The 14,534-nt window shown below is 54.1% G+C and overlaps 1 protein-coding gene across 1 annotated transcript in view; it reads left to right on the forward strand.

The window, feature by feature from the left end:
- Positions 1–14,534, forward strand: part of FAM117A (family with sequence similarity 117 member A) — a 44,324-nt gene extending 29,790 nt beyond the window's left edge. Inside the window, exons 3-8 of the mRNA XM_080826425.1 lie at positions 4,677–4,772; positions 6,817–6,927; positions 7,392–7,526; positions 8,704–8,905; positions 10,290–10,440; positions 13,304–14,534. Of these exons, the coding sequence (XP_080682551.1) occupies positions 4,677–4,772; positions 6,817–6,927; positions 7,392–7,526; positions 8,704–8,905; positions 10,290–10,440; positions 13,304–13,604 (996 nt within the window). The 3' untranslated portion in view covers positions 13,605–14,534. The remainder of the gene's footprint in view (positions 1–4,676; positions 4,773–6,816; positions 6,928–7,391; positions 7,527–8,703; positions 8,906–10,289; positions 10,441–13,303) is intronic.

A 14,534-nucleotide genomic window follows, 5' to 3' on the forward strand; every position in this document is an offset into this window, starting at 1 on the left:
GCTGGGTGAGCCCAAGGAAGAGCTTGGGTACTGTGGGAGCGGGGCACAGAGCGGCCAGTCAGGGAGGACTGGAAAGGCTCCCGGATGGAGTCACCATCGGGAGGAGGTTCTTCGTGTGTTGGAGGACTTTCTCGGTTTTCTTCAGGCCAGTCTGAAGACGTTTTCCCCTCTCTGGACCACCGTGTCCCCAGGTCAGCTGGTAAACCCAAGCCGGCCACTGAGTGCTCTGGGCCGGCCGGGCTAGTGGCTGGACCAGGGCTGGATGCTGTCTCCACCTCCCTTCTTGCCGTGCAAAGCCCTCGTGTCTCCATGCGCTCTTCTGCAGGGAGGAAGTGGTCTCACCACAGCTGGAATGACTGTTTGAGCACAGTTCCCCCACTGGTCTCATCCTGCAGATGCACAGTACCCTGGGTTCCCGCTCTGCCCGGCCCCCCGTGCTGCTCATCCCAGCCCTGGGTGTGGGGCCTGGGCATGGCGCCTGGTTTCCAAACTGGCAAGCAAGACCAGTTGTTCAGCAGATGGCTTGACAGCCGCACAGAATATTTGAAAATGGGTCTGTGTTGGAAAATCGAAGGGTTCCACAGTCACTGGAGGGCCGGGGCCAGTGGCCTTGGCCACCTCCAACCGGAGTTCCTGGCCTGGGCCGGCGGACCACCCTCAGAGAGCCTTTTTCTGCCTGTGTTTCGCCAGAGTTCCACGGGGGCTGAGTCCCTTCCGATTGTCATGTTATGCATGTAGTCACTGAGCGTCGGTACCAGGCCAGGCACCACACTGTTCTTGGTCCCCGCACAGGTATGCAGAGCTGTATTCCCAGGGCCTGCCAGGCTCTGCCAAGGTCCCTGGAGACCGCGTGGCCGGGACTTTTGCCTGGGAGTCCAGGTGGAAAGTGAGTTGGGTTGGGGTCAGAGAACCAGGTTCCAATTCGGAGGGTTTCGGCTCCCTCCTGCCCCTGCCTACTTGTTCTGTCAGGCTCTTTGGAAAGCTGCCCTCCATGCCCACCCCCAGTTAATCCTTCTGCACGTGGCCCTGGCAGCTCGGATGCCCAGGCAAGGCTTCCTGGCTTTGACCCCCATCCAGGCTGGTATAATCTGATCATTGTCCTGTATGGTTGGCTGATGTCGCTTATGGCTAGTACGTGGTCCTGCTTCTCTCTCAGCTGCTCCCCGTGGGCCAGGGTGTTAAATCTGTTCCAGTGCCTGAATCCCCTTGACGAACATGACGCTTTGGTCTGCTAAGCTGAAGCTCTACTTCCAGAGGATCATCTGGAATGACTCCTCCCACTGCCGTCCTGCCGCATGGCTTGACCCTTGTTGTGCAATAAAAGGGGGACTCTTCGAAGGGTAGCCTTCCTTAGCTGTGGCTTTTCTGTGCCCCAGGGAGACCTCGGCTTAGACCTCTGCAGTGAGACCCAGAGGCGAAGCCGCCCGTCTGCCCAGATGCACTGGAACTGGGAAGCAGGGCGTGGGCCCCACTCTTGACACACCCCGTTCAGTCGGAGGAGCCGAAGCCCACACCCGTGCACGGGCTTGCTTTACAGATGCTCAGATGTCCATGGTTTCAAGCACAGGATGACCTGCTGTCTTAGGTTCCCAGGGCTGCTGTGACAAATGATCTCAAACTTCGTGGCTTAAAACAACAAAACTTGATTCTCTCACAGATTGGGAGGCCGGAAGTTGAATTCTGTTTCACTGGGCCAAGATCAAGGCGTTGGCAGGGCTGGGTGCTGGGAGAGCCATTCCTTGCATCTTCCAGTGTCTATGGCTGCCAGCACTCCTTGGCTTGTGGCCACATCACTCTGGTATCTGTCTTTGTGGTCACATCACCTTATCTTTCTCCGTGGGTGTCTGATTGCCCTCTGTCTCTCTTATAAGGACACTTGTAATGGCCCAGATTGTGTGGATAACCCAGGGTAATCTTAGCATCTCAAGATCCATAACTTAATCACATTTGTAAAAACTTTACCATATAAGGTAACACACAGATTCCAGGAATCAGGATCTGGTATCTTTGTAGGGCCATTTTTCAGGCTGTCACACCAACTGACCTCACCTCCTGCTCTGCCTCTTGCTCACTCTGCTCCAGCCACACTGGCCTCGCCTCCTTATCATTCTCAAACAAACCGTGCTCACTCCTGCCTCAGGGCCTTTGCACTGGCTGTTCCCGCCGTCTGGATCTCTTGTACCTCAGATATCTGCCTGGCTCACTCCCACATCCCCTTCACTTTTTCCTTCAGATGTTACTCTTTAATTGAGGATGTCCCTGACATTTAAAATCATGTTCCCCTGTCTAGCATTCCTATCTCCTTTCGTTGCTGTGTTTTTTCCTTAGTACTTATCACTGTGTCCCCAGCTAGAACATAAACTCAAAGGGAACAAGGATTTTTGTTGTTTTGCACATGGCTGTGTCGCCAGCACCTGGAGCAGTACCTGACATGCGGTGTGTGTTCGGTAACTGTATGTTCGGTGTGTGGGTGACGTATACTCCGAGCCGTCTGTACAGAGGAGACGAGCAGAGGAGTAGTCAGTAAGAGATACACAAGTTAGATGGGCTCCCCAAGGGGCAGGCTGGGAAGACTTGGTAGGGCAGGCCCTCTTAGATGGAGAGGGCAGGCTTAGAAGTCCAGGGTAAGGGGAGAAAGGAGGCAGAGCTAGGTTTGCCTGGGTACAGCGAGGGTGAGGGCCCATGGGATGGAAGGTAAGACAGCGACATCCGTGACCAGGGCGTAGCCAGGTGTTGCAGCAAAGCAGTGACTTTGTAGCATGGTTTACACAGGGGTGGCCCTGGTTGCTAGAAGATGTGGCTGAGCAGAGAGAGGTGAGGTAAGATGGACCGAGAGACATGATCCCTGTTTGGCGTGAATTTTCACATCCTTTCCAGACTCCACTGTCAACCCACGTTTCTCCTTCCACCCCTCACACCTCTCTGAAGGATGAAGGCAGTTGAAGAGTCTGTAAGAGATGTTAATGGGTGGGGCTGTTGGGAGTGTGGTACCTTCCCGATGGAAGGGAAATGGGCATCATCACCTTCGCCCTGTATGCAAGCTCAGCTTGGATGAGCAGAGCTAATGATCTGTAGGGCTGGCTTTGAAGCCCGAGGTGGGGAGGCGCGTTTGTGTATCTGCTGGGCCAAGGAGACTGTGGGAGAGGGGGACCTCCTCGTTTGCAGTATGCGCAGCAGCTCTCCTGAGGCTCTGTGTACCGGCACCCCAGTTCGGGGAGATGCAAACATTGGGAAGTCGACCAGCTAGCCGCTTGGTTGCCGTATGCTGTCACAGCTAGTTCTGCCTCGAGGGCTTGGGCTGTGGCCTGAAGGATGTGCTCCCTGCCTTCTTCCTGAAGGAGGGGGCCGTGGACTCTGGAGCCCTGGCTGGTCCTCCTTGTGGCGCAGTCAGGGAAGGAGGGTGGGGTAGGATTTTACCCTGGCTGTGTCGCACAGGAAAGGCCCTGGTCAGCAGCTGGGAGAAGGAAGAGCCAGGGAGACTCAGGTCCCTGTTGCCCCTCCGTCCAGCTGTCGCACAGGGCAGTTTGCCCCCCACCCCCTCCCTGGCTCTTTTCACAGCTGTTGGGTGGTGAGTGGTTGGGTTTTTTTTCCCCTGCTCTTATCCTCCCCCTTTTCTGTTTGCAACAACCTCTCGGGGGAGGTCAGCAGATCTGCTGGAAGAGATGGTTCCCAGGCCCTCATGGTTTGGCAGCTCGTGCAGAGAACTTAGAGCTGGTTCCCCTGGAACATTCCCCCTTGGGCCCCTCCCTTGGAATGGAAGCAGGGGGTGTTGGTGGTGGGAAGTGATCGAGTACTCCTTTGCCTCCTGCTTGAGCCAGCAGCTTCCTCCCTCAGGTTGGGGCCCAGGAAATGGGTCTGCGACTCCCCCTGCCTCAATCTTGGGCCCTTGGCCTTCCTTTGCAGCCGGGGAGGGGGATATGGCCGACTGAGAGGTCTTTTCCCACAAAGGGCAGCACAGGGCCCAGGAGAAGGAGCTGCGATAAAGCCAGGAAGGGTCAGGGTCAGGGTTGAGTTCAGAATTCTGGCTTCCTCCTTGCTGAGAATGTCCCCTCTCATGACTATTTAGGAGGACTTTGGAGCCCCCAGCATTCAGTCCGTGTGCAGGGAAAAATCAGCCAGCAGGAGACACTGCGCTACACAGAAGCCTCCTGCTTCGGTTGAAGATGGAGGACGGGGGACCCCTACTGACATTTTTCCTGTTTTACCAAGTAATGATTGCTTACTGGAGTCCCGTCTAGTAACTTGTTTTACATGACGCTCCCAGGATCCCAGACCTGTGCCAGACCTATGCATAAAGGGTCCAAGAAGGAGGATGCTGGTGGTTCCCTGAGCCTGTGTTCTTCTGGAGCTGGTTGGGATAGGGAGGGCAGGACTTGTCCCGTGGGGAGCACCTGGAATAGCTGGGGCTAGAATCCATGTGTAAAGGTCACAAGAGAGTAAAAGCAGATTGGCCTTGTTGGCTTATCAGAGAGGGCTTCCTGGAGGACGTGGACTGGGAGAGAGGTAGTGCAGGTGGAGAAGCCTCAAAGAATAAAAGAGGCGGGCAGTGTTTGGAAGGCTGATGATCAGACGACAGAGAAGCCTTCAGAGAGCCACCACTTCTGACCAGGAAGTGGCTGCGTCCCTGGAGCCTGCCTGAGAAGCTGCTCTGTCTCATGGGGTTTCTCTCCCTGCAGACGCCCCTGTGCTGGCAAGAGCTGGAAGGGGAGCGGGCCAGCTCCTGTACACACAAGCGCTCAGCGTCCTGGGGCAGCACAGACCACCGAAAAGAGGTAACTGCCTCCTTTGACTCGTTGGCCATGGTAGCTGCCTCCTGTCTACGCCCAGCGTCGTGGGTGCATCTGCTCCAAAGTGGCCTCAGATCTTCGGTCTCACTTGCCTTTTCCTAACCTGTCAGTGTCATGGCCCAGCTTAGGAGTCCATACCTTTCCTCTGGTAGGAGCTTTGCTAGGGATCACAGGTGCCCTCCAGCAACCAGGCGCAGGGTGGGAGCCGCCACTGTTCTCCGTGTGCTTGGGGGTCATACCTGGATAAGCCATTCCGAGGCTGAAGGAAGACAGGGAGTGAGTTTCCAGGAGCTGGAAGCCTCCAACCTCACCTCCTACTTAACTATGCATCCAGCCTTATTTTTTTTTTAAATTTTTTTAGATTTTATTATTTGACAGCACAAGCAGGGGGAGCGGCAGGCAGAGGGAGAAGCAGGCTCCGCACTGAGCCGGGAGCCCGACATGGGGCTTGCTCCCAAGACCCCGGGATCATGACCTGAGCTGAAGGCAGATACTTAACCAATCGAGCCACCCAGGCATCCCATCCAGCCTTTTTTTTTTTTTTTAAAGATTTTATTTATTTATTTGACAGACAGAGATCACTAGTAGGCAGAGAGGGGGGCAGGAAGCAGGCTCCCTGCTGAGCAGAGAGCCCAATGCGGGGGCTCGATCCCAGGACCCTGGGATCATGACCTGAGCCAAAGGCAGAGGCCCCAACCCACTGAGCCACACAGGCGCCCCCAGCCTTATTTTTAGAAGAAGAGAAAAATGGTTGTGTGTTCCCACTTTTCACTGGCCCTCCCCCTCTCTCTGAGGTTGCCAGTCACTGAGGCCGTGTAGAGAGTGGCACAGACAGGGATCCTGGGCCCCAAACCGCCTCCGCCTGCCATGCCAGCTGGCAGCGCCTGAGGGCCGACCCTCTGGGAGTCCCCTCGAGCCGCTCTTGGTTGTAAGAACAGAGAGAAAATGTGAAGGGAATGCTCTCCAAGTTAAAAGCTAGTGGGAAATACAGAGTATGTGAAGTTTGGAATGATCAATAAGCAAGGTGTTTACACTAAGCATGGCCACTGTGAATGGTGCCTGAGAGCAGATCTAAAACCACTTCTTCTTGGCAGTGGTCATAACTTGTATGGCAGATCTCCTCTCTGAATCCTATTTAATTTGGGCCCATATTTATTTATTTATTATTAAATTTTTTAAAAGATTTTTATTTTATTTGACAGGTCTTTTAAAAGATCTTATTTACTTGACAGAGACACAGCAAGAGAGGGAAAACAAGCAGGGGGAGTGGGAGAGGGAGAAGCAGGGTTCCTGCCGAGCAGGGACCCCGATGCGGGGTTAGATCCCCCATGACCTGAGTCGAAGGCAGACGCTTAATGTCTGAGCCACCCAGGCGCCCCAGTTTGGGCCCATATTTAAAAAGATCTGCATTTCCCAAGCCTTTGCCAGCTGAGGGCGAGTAGGTGGAGAATTATACATGTGACAGGGATAATAATCCAAACCATTTCTAATAATGCGTAATTGTTACAAGATATGGAAGTCAGGACAAAACCTGAGACTCCCTCTTGAGCGTGGGCTCCTTGCTCAGTGCAGTCTCCTTTAAAATGAAGGGAAATCTTTCCAACCTTCCTGGTCCCAGAGCCTCTGAGATAGCTGTAAATGGACTTTGAAGAGTGAATTCAAAATCAGCATTTCCCATTTCTGTTAATAGCGTGGTATTCCACGCCTTTGGAATCCGTGAAAGACAAAAATGGTTTCGGCACTGCGTATTTTGAATTTTTGGAAACCGATCCATCTGATTCATTTTTCCAACTGATCCGTGGAATACATGAAATTCAGGAACCGCAAATACCTCGTTCATAAGGTCTCCGGTTTGCTTAATGAGCATATCATCGGTTCTGAACTCACCGAGCTTTCCTGGGAAGTTTTCCATCTTCCTCTTAGGCATTTTGGTGGGCCTTGGGCAGCAGCTGCACCAGGGAGGAGGGACCCCCGTGCTCTTTAACTTTACTTCACCTGCCTCTCCCCCCTCCCATCTCTTGGCTACCAGATTTCTAAGTTGAAGCACCAGCTGCAGAGGACGAAGCTAAGCCGCAACGGGAAAGAGAAGGAGCGGGGCTCCCCACTGCCAGGGGACCATGCCGTGCGGGGAGCCCTGAGGGTATGTATGTGTCCAACCCCTTCCTGGGCTTGCGCTCCTTGTCATCACCCCGTGTGGGCAGGTCCTCACAGGTCTTATGGCCACTGATTGAGTCTGTCACGCTGCATGCCCTGTGGCCACCCGGCTGCCTAGGTGGTTTAGGCGCCAACTCGGGCTCACTAAGTGAACCCGGGGGGGGGGCCAGTGGCTCTCCCCTCCACCCCTGCACCCCCTTACCATTGACCCAGTGGTGAGCCTGCACACTCTAGAAGCACGCTCTAGACCTCTCAATGCACTAACTTCTGAAGAAAAGCCCCCAGAGTTTTCCTACTGCAGTTGGCCCTGTCCCCAGATCCTCCTTGACCCACTTGGTTCTGCTGTGTAGACATGACCTTACCCTCCCTGGTCAGAACTAGTAACTCTGTGTGACTTGCCGGGCCAGAGGCGGGGGTGGTCTGTGATCGCTCTGTCTGCCTCCTCCTCAGGCATCCCCTCCCAGCTTCCCCTCAGGGTCACCTGTCCTGCGACTTAGCCCCTGCCTGCACCGGAGCCTGGAAGGGCTCAACCAAGAGCTGGAGGAGGTGTTTGTGAAGGAACAGGGTGAAGAGGAGCTGCTGCGGGTGAGTGGGGTGCGCCCTTGATGCGGGACAGCCAGCGGCTCACTGAGGGTGGGTGCAGGCTGGTGGGACTCCAGCTCTCTGGGGGGCTCCGGGCCGTGGCCACTTCAGGAGCGTGGTGCAAACACCAGCCTGCACAAGAAACACAAATCGAGTTCATTAGATTTGAATAGACTTGGCAAGCAGGACAGCAGAGCTGGGCGGTGGAGCGGAGGCAGGCTTGTGGTGCTGGGTGGGAAGAGAGGGAGCTGGCCTCAAGTAGAGGGGAGACTCCACAGCCAGGAGGAATGGTCTCGGCACTGCTCTCTTCAGCTTACCGACCAGCTCCCTGCTCCCCGCCTTCTCATCCCTGTCACCATCACTGTCCCCCACCATGCCTCAGTCGCCTGTGTCCCTCACCTCTCCCCCCATGTCCACCTGGGGACCTGCATTCATCCATGTCCAGGTGCCCCTGGGCAGCCTCTGCCGACCCCACCCCACTCCCAGACAGAATCATGTGCTGCACGTTCTTAAACTGACACAGTACAACTGGACAGTGCCAGTTGGGCAGTATTAATATAATTCTAATGGGCACACTCCTCAGTTTATGAGTTACGTGCTGGTTGGTTTTTAATCGATGTCCATGTAGGATTTGATACCCACCGAGACACCTGCACACAGTTCGGTGAGCTGTGGGCACTAGTACCAGGGATGGTTAGTACTAGTACCTAGTACCTAGTACCTAGTACTAGGGTTAGTTAGTACTAGTACCAGTACTAGTACTAGTACCAGGAAGCAAGGAGGGGGTATTTCCTATGTGATAATGACATGCGTGCCTGTCCTGCAGGGGCTCGCGTGGTCAGCATCCTGGTGGTTCACCCCTTAGCATGCTTCTCACATGTTCTTCATCTTTGTGTTCCCGGAGAATGTCCCTGCCCTCAAGGCTTACAGCCTGCTGGTGGTGTCACCTTGACAAGACCGTACAAATAAGCACGTGATTCTAGATTGGGTCACAAGGGCCAGGGGAGAAATAAAAAGGGACTTTCCCTTGAATCAGTGACTTGAGAAAGCCGTGTTCTGGTGTCGCTGTGTGTCAGGGATAGTGACCAGAATAGTGAGGGGAGGAGCTTAAGGGACATTGGCGCTCTGCTGGCCCCGAAGAGAGGGGCCTGAGAGTCCTTCCACACCCTCTTCCTGGCAGATCCTTGATATCCCTGATGGGCACCGCGCCCCAGCTCCCCCCCAGAGTGGCAGCTGTGACCACCCCCTCCTCCTTCTGGAGCCTGGCAACCTTGCCATCTCTCCCTCTGTGCCCCTGGCATCCCCCCAGCCTTCAGGCCCGGCCAGCCGCGAGGAACACCGGGGTACAGTCGAGGAGCTGGCATCAATCCCTCATGACAAAGGTAAGCTGAGGAGGGGCCAGGCAGGGCCCGCCTGAGGTCCAGGGGGCCCTCTATGCGCTTTCCCCCCTCTAATCAATTTCAAGCCTGGGAGTCCTCCTTACTAACCAACTAGAATATCTTCATGGGTCGTCTTTATTCTGTATGCCATACTAGCCATAGAAACGGTGCTTTCCACAGGTTCTGATTTATAATTTATATATAAAGTCTCTGCACCTGCACTTCTAGTCTCAGTGGGACCCAGGCAAGCAGCGCCTCTCATCCTCCTGTTTTGGCTAAGGTTCAGCATGCGGAGTGAAAAGCCTGTTGGTCTGTCCGGCTGGTCCACTGTGCACATTACTAGCAATAGGTCTCAAGGCAGTTGGGAAAGATAGACAATGAGCGAATGTGGTCTCTCACCCCGAAATCACGCTACTTCACCCGGATTGAAACCCACCCTTTTCAACTCCAGATTTCTGCTTTGTCCTGTGCCCTGGCTCCTTCCTGGGAGGATGAGACCCAAGCCCTTCCTCCCCACAATAACGACCCTCCTCTCCTATAGCACTGTGGCCTGCCTCCTTGAACTGGATCCTCACAACAGCCTGTGAGGTAGGCAGGTCAAGGGCATGTCTCACACTACGCAGAGGTAAACAGAGCATAGAGTAAAAAGGAATAAATGACAGATAAATACAGATAAAGTCAATATTGGCAGCCTAGACCAAGTATGTTCGCTGCGTGGAAAGGGAGAGGGATTTTATCCCACGAGTGGGGTTGAGTAAAGACTGTACAAGAGCTCTTCCCGGAGGAAGGGATAGCTTCGCAACACCGTGGAGAGGACGAAGCTGTGATATGTTGTAGCAGGGCAGTGTGGTCGGAGATAGAAGTTAGGATTCCTTTAATGATGACTTGGAGTCCCAATTGTAGTCTGCCTCCTGGGAATACAGAATTGCCGTTAGACCTGATTTTTCCATCAAAACAACTGTATTTTTTTAAAAAAATGTATTTATATATTAGAGAGAGCACAGAGGCAGAGGGGCAGAGGCAGAGGGAGAGAATCCCAAGCAACCTTCCCATTCAACATGGAGCCTGGTGTGGGATTCGATCTCATGACCCTGAGATCATGACCTGAGCTGAAATCAAGAGTCAGTTGCCCAACCAACTAAGCCACCCAGGCACCCCTCAACTATATATTTTTTTATCCTATATAATGAGGTACAGACTTCCGTAAGCCACCTCAAAGCTGTCTTCAGGTAAAGCATGGTCAGACAATGTGGATTATTAGCATAACACTGCCAACCCCCTCACCACATGTCCTAGTGTCACCCCTTTACACCGAAGCCTGAGCCCAGGAAAGCAAAAAGCCTCCTTTCCTTCAGTTCCACTGATCTCAGCTTCACTCCTTTTGCAGCCTCCTCTCCGGGCCGCCCAGCCTGCCTTGAAGACAGCAGCCCGTCTCCGGTCCTTGCCTTTGCCGCCTCCCCTCGGCCCAATCATAGCTATGTCTTCAAACGGGAGCCCCCGGAAGGCTGCGAGAGAGTGCGTGTGTTCGAAGAGGCTGTGTGAGTACCTCCTGTGGACCGTGCACCGTGGATGGGACAGGGTGGGGCCGGGGATGGGGGTGACAGCCCCTTACTGTCCTCTCTGACAGGCCCTTCTTCCGCCTTGGACTCTCTCTTGGCCTGGGGCCATGGTCAACTTCAGATGCTCAGGATCGCACTTTTTCCGCGACCAGACTTGTTGACATTACCTACTCGGAGCCCTTCAATCTTTGCTTATCATGATCTCTATGGAAACCTGCTCCCTGCCCACATGCCAGCCACAAGTGCTAGGAGAGTTGGAAAGGAAAGAGATCTGAAACCCAAACCCTTTGGTTTTGTTTTGTTTTTGTTTTTTTCCCCCATCCCTGGGTAAGGTGTGAGTTTGCTAGACGGTAATCGGAGAGAGAGAGAACATATTAGTAGTTCTTTTCAGGCAAAAAGGGCAAGTGTCTTGTCCCCAGTGGAGTGGTGGTGGTGGGGCCTGAACAGCTTCCTCCCTGCTTCCCAGTCTTCACCCTGGGGCTGTAGTAGTTCAAATGTCATGAACTCCCAGACAGAAATTTCCAGTCCTTACAAGGAAGGACTGTGGAATATTCCCACGCCAGGTGGGGCAGTTCAGAAGTCGTTCTGATGTTGACTGACTTCTTTACCACAGCGCCTTCCCATCAGCAGAGAGGATCAAGGGCTGAACCTTTCCAGATGCCCACCCGGTCCCCTATAGCAGGCACCCCCAAAGAGCTCATTTCCTTCCCCCCACCAGCTTCACAGTCAGCGGGACAGATTCTCAGTCAGGAAGACTTGGTCCTGGCATGTGAGCTGAGATGTCGCTAGGACAGGGTTGGAGCCTTGAGAGCTCCATTCGCGTCACAGGTAAGGGAGAGGACAGTGCGTGGTAGCGACAGAGGGTACAGCTCAAAGGCAGAGTGGGAGTTAGGGAGAAAACATGGCCCCCCGTGCTGTTTGCTCCCAGCTTCGCTACGTAGCTGTCCAAGAACCCTGGGTCCTCAGGGGCGGTGTGGAGGAAAAGACCGGATCTTGCCTCTAAAGCAGACAGGGCTCGTGTGTCTCTGCCCTGTCCACGTTACGCTTGAGGAGTCACAGTCTGGGATTACTTGTGGAAATGAGGCTGGTGCCTTTCCTGACGCTTCCACACTCACGACTGCCAACACGGGTCTTCAAGCCATCTCCTCCGGCTTTCTGCCCCTGTGTTAATCCTTTGAGAGAGATGGTGACTCTTGGGGCCCTGGGTGGCTCAGTCGGTTAAGCATCTGACTCTTGATTTTGGCTCAGGTCATGATCTCAAAAACAAACAAAAAAAAAGAGGTGGTGACCTATAGATTGCTTTCCAAGAGGCCCTGGGAGAGAAATTCTCAGCTCAGTGGGGCCTCTCCCGTGTATCAGCTTGCCCATTGGGAAAGTTCTTGTGTTTCACAGTTCTTCTGCCACATTTTCCTTTTCCTAGCTGCTGATCCTATAAGATGGTCTGGATTTCCCAGGAGGGGAGTCAAGCCACTCAGAGTCATGCCATTTGCCCTCATGTCCTTCGAGTGGGGCTTGGCCTCCTGGGGCACGTTCCCCAGGTGGGCATGCATACACTGAGAGCATTCCCCTCTCCTGCCCATTCCTCACTGTTCGTAAGGTGGGATTCTTGTAAACCCTTCTTGGTCAGGGGAGACCTGGCCGCTGTGAACTCCGCTGGGACCCCAGGCCTTTCCAGCACAGGGGTCTTCACCTCTTTCTTCCACCTCTTGCCCTGGGCTCACCCCTGCCCTCCTGCTGTCTCCCTCTTCTTCCTGGGTTTGGAATTACCAGAATTCTGCAGTTAGAATGGTCATCAGTTAACCATGCTATACGCTAAGTGCATTTTCCTGTCTGTACATTATACGTGAAGAGGAAGGCGATCGAGGGATCTCCTGGTAACAGAGCTTCACCATCGCACCACACCTCAGCCTTCCTAGGAGCCCTCACAACCAGTGGTTTCTCAGCCGCTTCCCCCTTAAAGTATGGCCAGACGCTCCTCGTCTTATCATAGGGATTCATTACTCCAGAATTCCCTGACCTCCCTCCTTTTATCCTTCTGTTTCTTCCACATGATCAGAGGAGTGGGGTTGGGAGGGTGGGTCAAGACCACCTGTTGAGTAAGAGCCCAGACCTCCTGCAAAGGTCGACGGTCGGCCCGCCTTCTCACCCGGGTTGTTACCCTTGTGTCTGAGCAAGGGCTTTGGAAAATCACACTTTTCAAATGTGTTCAAGAATGAGATTCCTTAGGTCAGTAGATTTCAATAGGACACATTCCCCTCACCCTGCTCCCCCCCCCCCCCCAAGACATTTGGCAATGTCAGGGAACATTTTGGGTTGTCACAACTTAAGGGAGGCACAGGTGCTCCTGGCTTCTAGTGGGGAGGTGCCAGGGTCACTGTTGAGCATCCTCCAGTGCCCAGGGCAGCTCCCTACAACCACAGATTATCCGGCTCAAAATGTCAATAGTGCTGATGCTGAGAGACTCTGCTTCAGGCTATGTAGTGTCTTAGGAAATCATTTTGCCTGGGTGTGTAGTGATGAAACCTCTCAAATTAAAAGATCCTTGGTCTCCTCTTCTAAAATCACCTTGTCTGGAAGTTCTCCTTCCCATCTAGCTTCAATCCCTCCTGTTTCTAGCTGAAGTAGATTCCCTGTTGTTCAGCCATATTTCTCATAAATGGACTACTGAGCCTAAAGCCTGGTGGTTGCTCCGTGGCCTGTAGTTCTTTGAGTAACTTTGAGTAAGCACCCTGCTTGAACAGACACCCAGCTCCCCTGCTTCCCCGATGCCATGGCACCTCCCATCCCTTCTCACTGGCTGTTTCTCTCCCTGTGTGTGTGTCTTTCTCTCTCCAATCTCCAGGTCCCCAGGCCCTGACCTGGCCTTCCTGACTTCCTGTCCTGACAAGAACAAAGTCCATTTCAACCCGACCGGCTCGGCCTTCTGCCCCGTCAGCTTGATGAAGCCCCTCTTCCCCAGCATGGGCTTCATTTTCCGTAACTGCCCCTCAGGCCCGGGGTCCCCCCTGCCCCCTGCCAGCCCCAGGCCACCGCCTCGGAAGGATCCAGAGGCCCCCAAAGCCGCCTCGCTGCCGTTCGAGCCGTGGCAGCGCACCCCACCGTCAGAAGAGCCCGTGCTTTTCCAGAGTTCCCTGGTGGTCTGAGGTCCGCAACCCCACCACTTCGCCATGGAGACCAGTGCCTTGGTGGCAGGCCCCTCACTCGCTCCCCTGAGGTGGGGGATGAGGGAGCCCTTCCCTCGCGGCCTTCGAGCACTTTCATTGATTGTGTCAAAGCCCCGCGTCCTCCTCCTGAGGGACACCGGCCCCTCCGAATGTGAGGGGACCTGCCTTCTCCACTAGCAGCTGGGCAGCTCACAAGTCACACCTGTGTTCCTGCCACCTCTCACTTGGTGGAAAATTCACCCGAAGGTCTTGAGTCCCCCCACCCTGGGGTGTGAGTCCAAAGGACTGTCTGTGGGGCCCTTGACCTTGTCATGGAGCAAGCTGGCCATGATGGAAGGAGAGGGAACCCCACAGATTTCCTTCCCTCTCCTCCACAGACATGGAAGAGGAGATCTGAAGAGAGACAGCCCCATCCTCTCAGCCCCCATCCCCTTGCCTCCCTCTCACTGGAGGAGCTGACCAAAGCAGCCCTAAAGGGGCCAAAACACTTGACCAATCCAGCTGCTGGCAGAGGGGGGAACCAAGCGTTTTTCCCAAGTGGCATTTTCATCTCGCTTTCACCCTAAGATTGTCCTCAGCGGCAGCCCGGCTTGCCCAGCCCCAGGTGGGTGGTGGCGGAGAGGGAGAGCTGGCGTTCCTCCCGGTGGCAAGCGGCGACTCCACACACCCCCACCTGCCCCCGGGACTGGGGTGGATTAGAAAAATGCCTATTTTTCTTGTATCGATGTAGAAACTCTATTTTCTCCCAAAGACACTATTTTTGCAGCTGTTTGAAGTTTGTATATTTTCCGTACTGCAGAGCTTACACAAAATTGAAGAATGTTAATGTTCAAGTTTTCTTATCCTGTGTTTAGAAGTTGTTTTTGCAGATCTTGGTGTTAATAGACCAAATAAATAAGTATTCCCAGC

The sequence above is a fragment of the Martes martes genome (genome assembly GCF_963455335.1).
Source record: "Martes martes genome assembly, chromosome: 16".
In the NCBI taxonomy this organism is placed as follows: Eukaryota; Metazoa; Chordata; class Mammalia; order Carnivora; family Mustelidae; genus Martes; species Martes martes.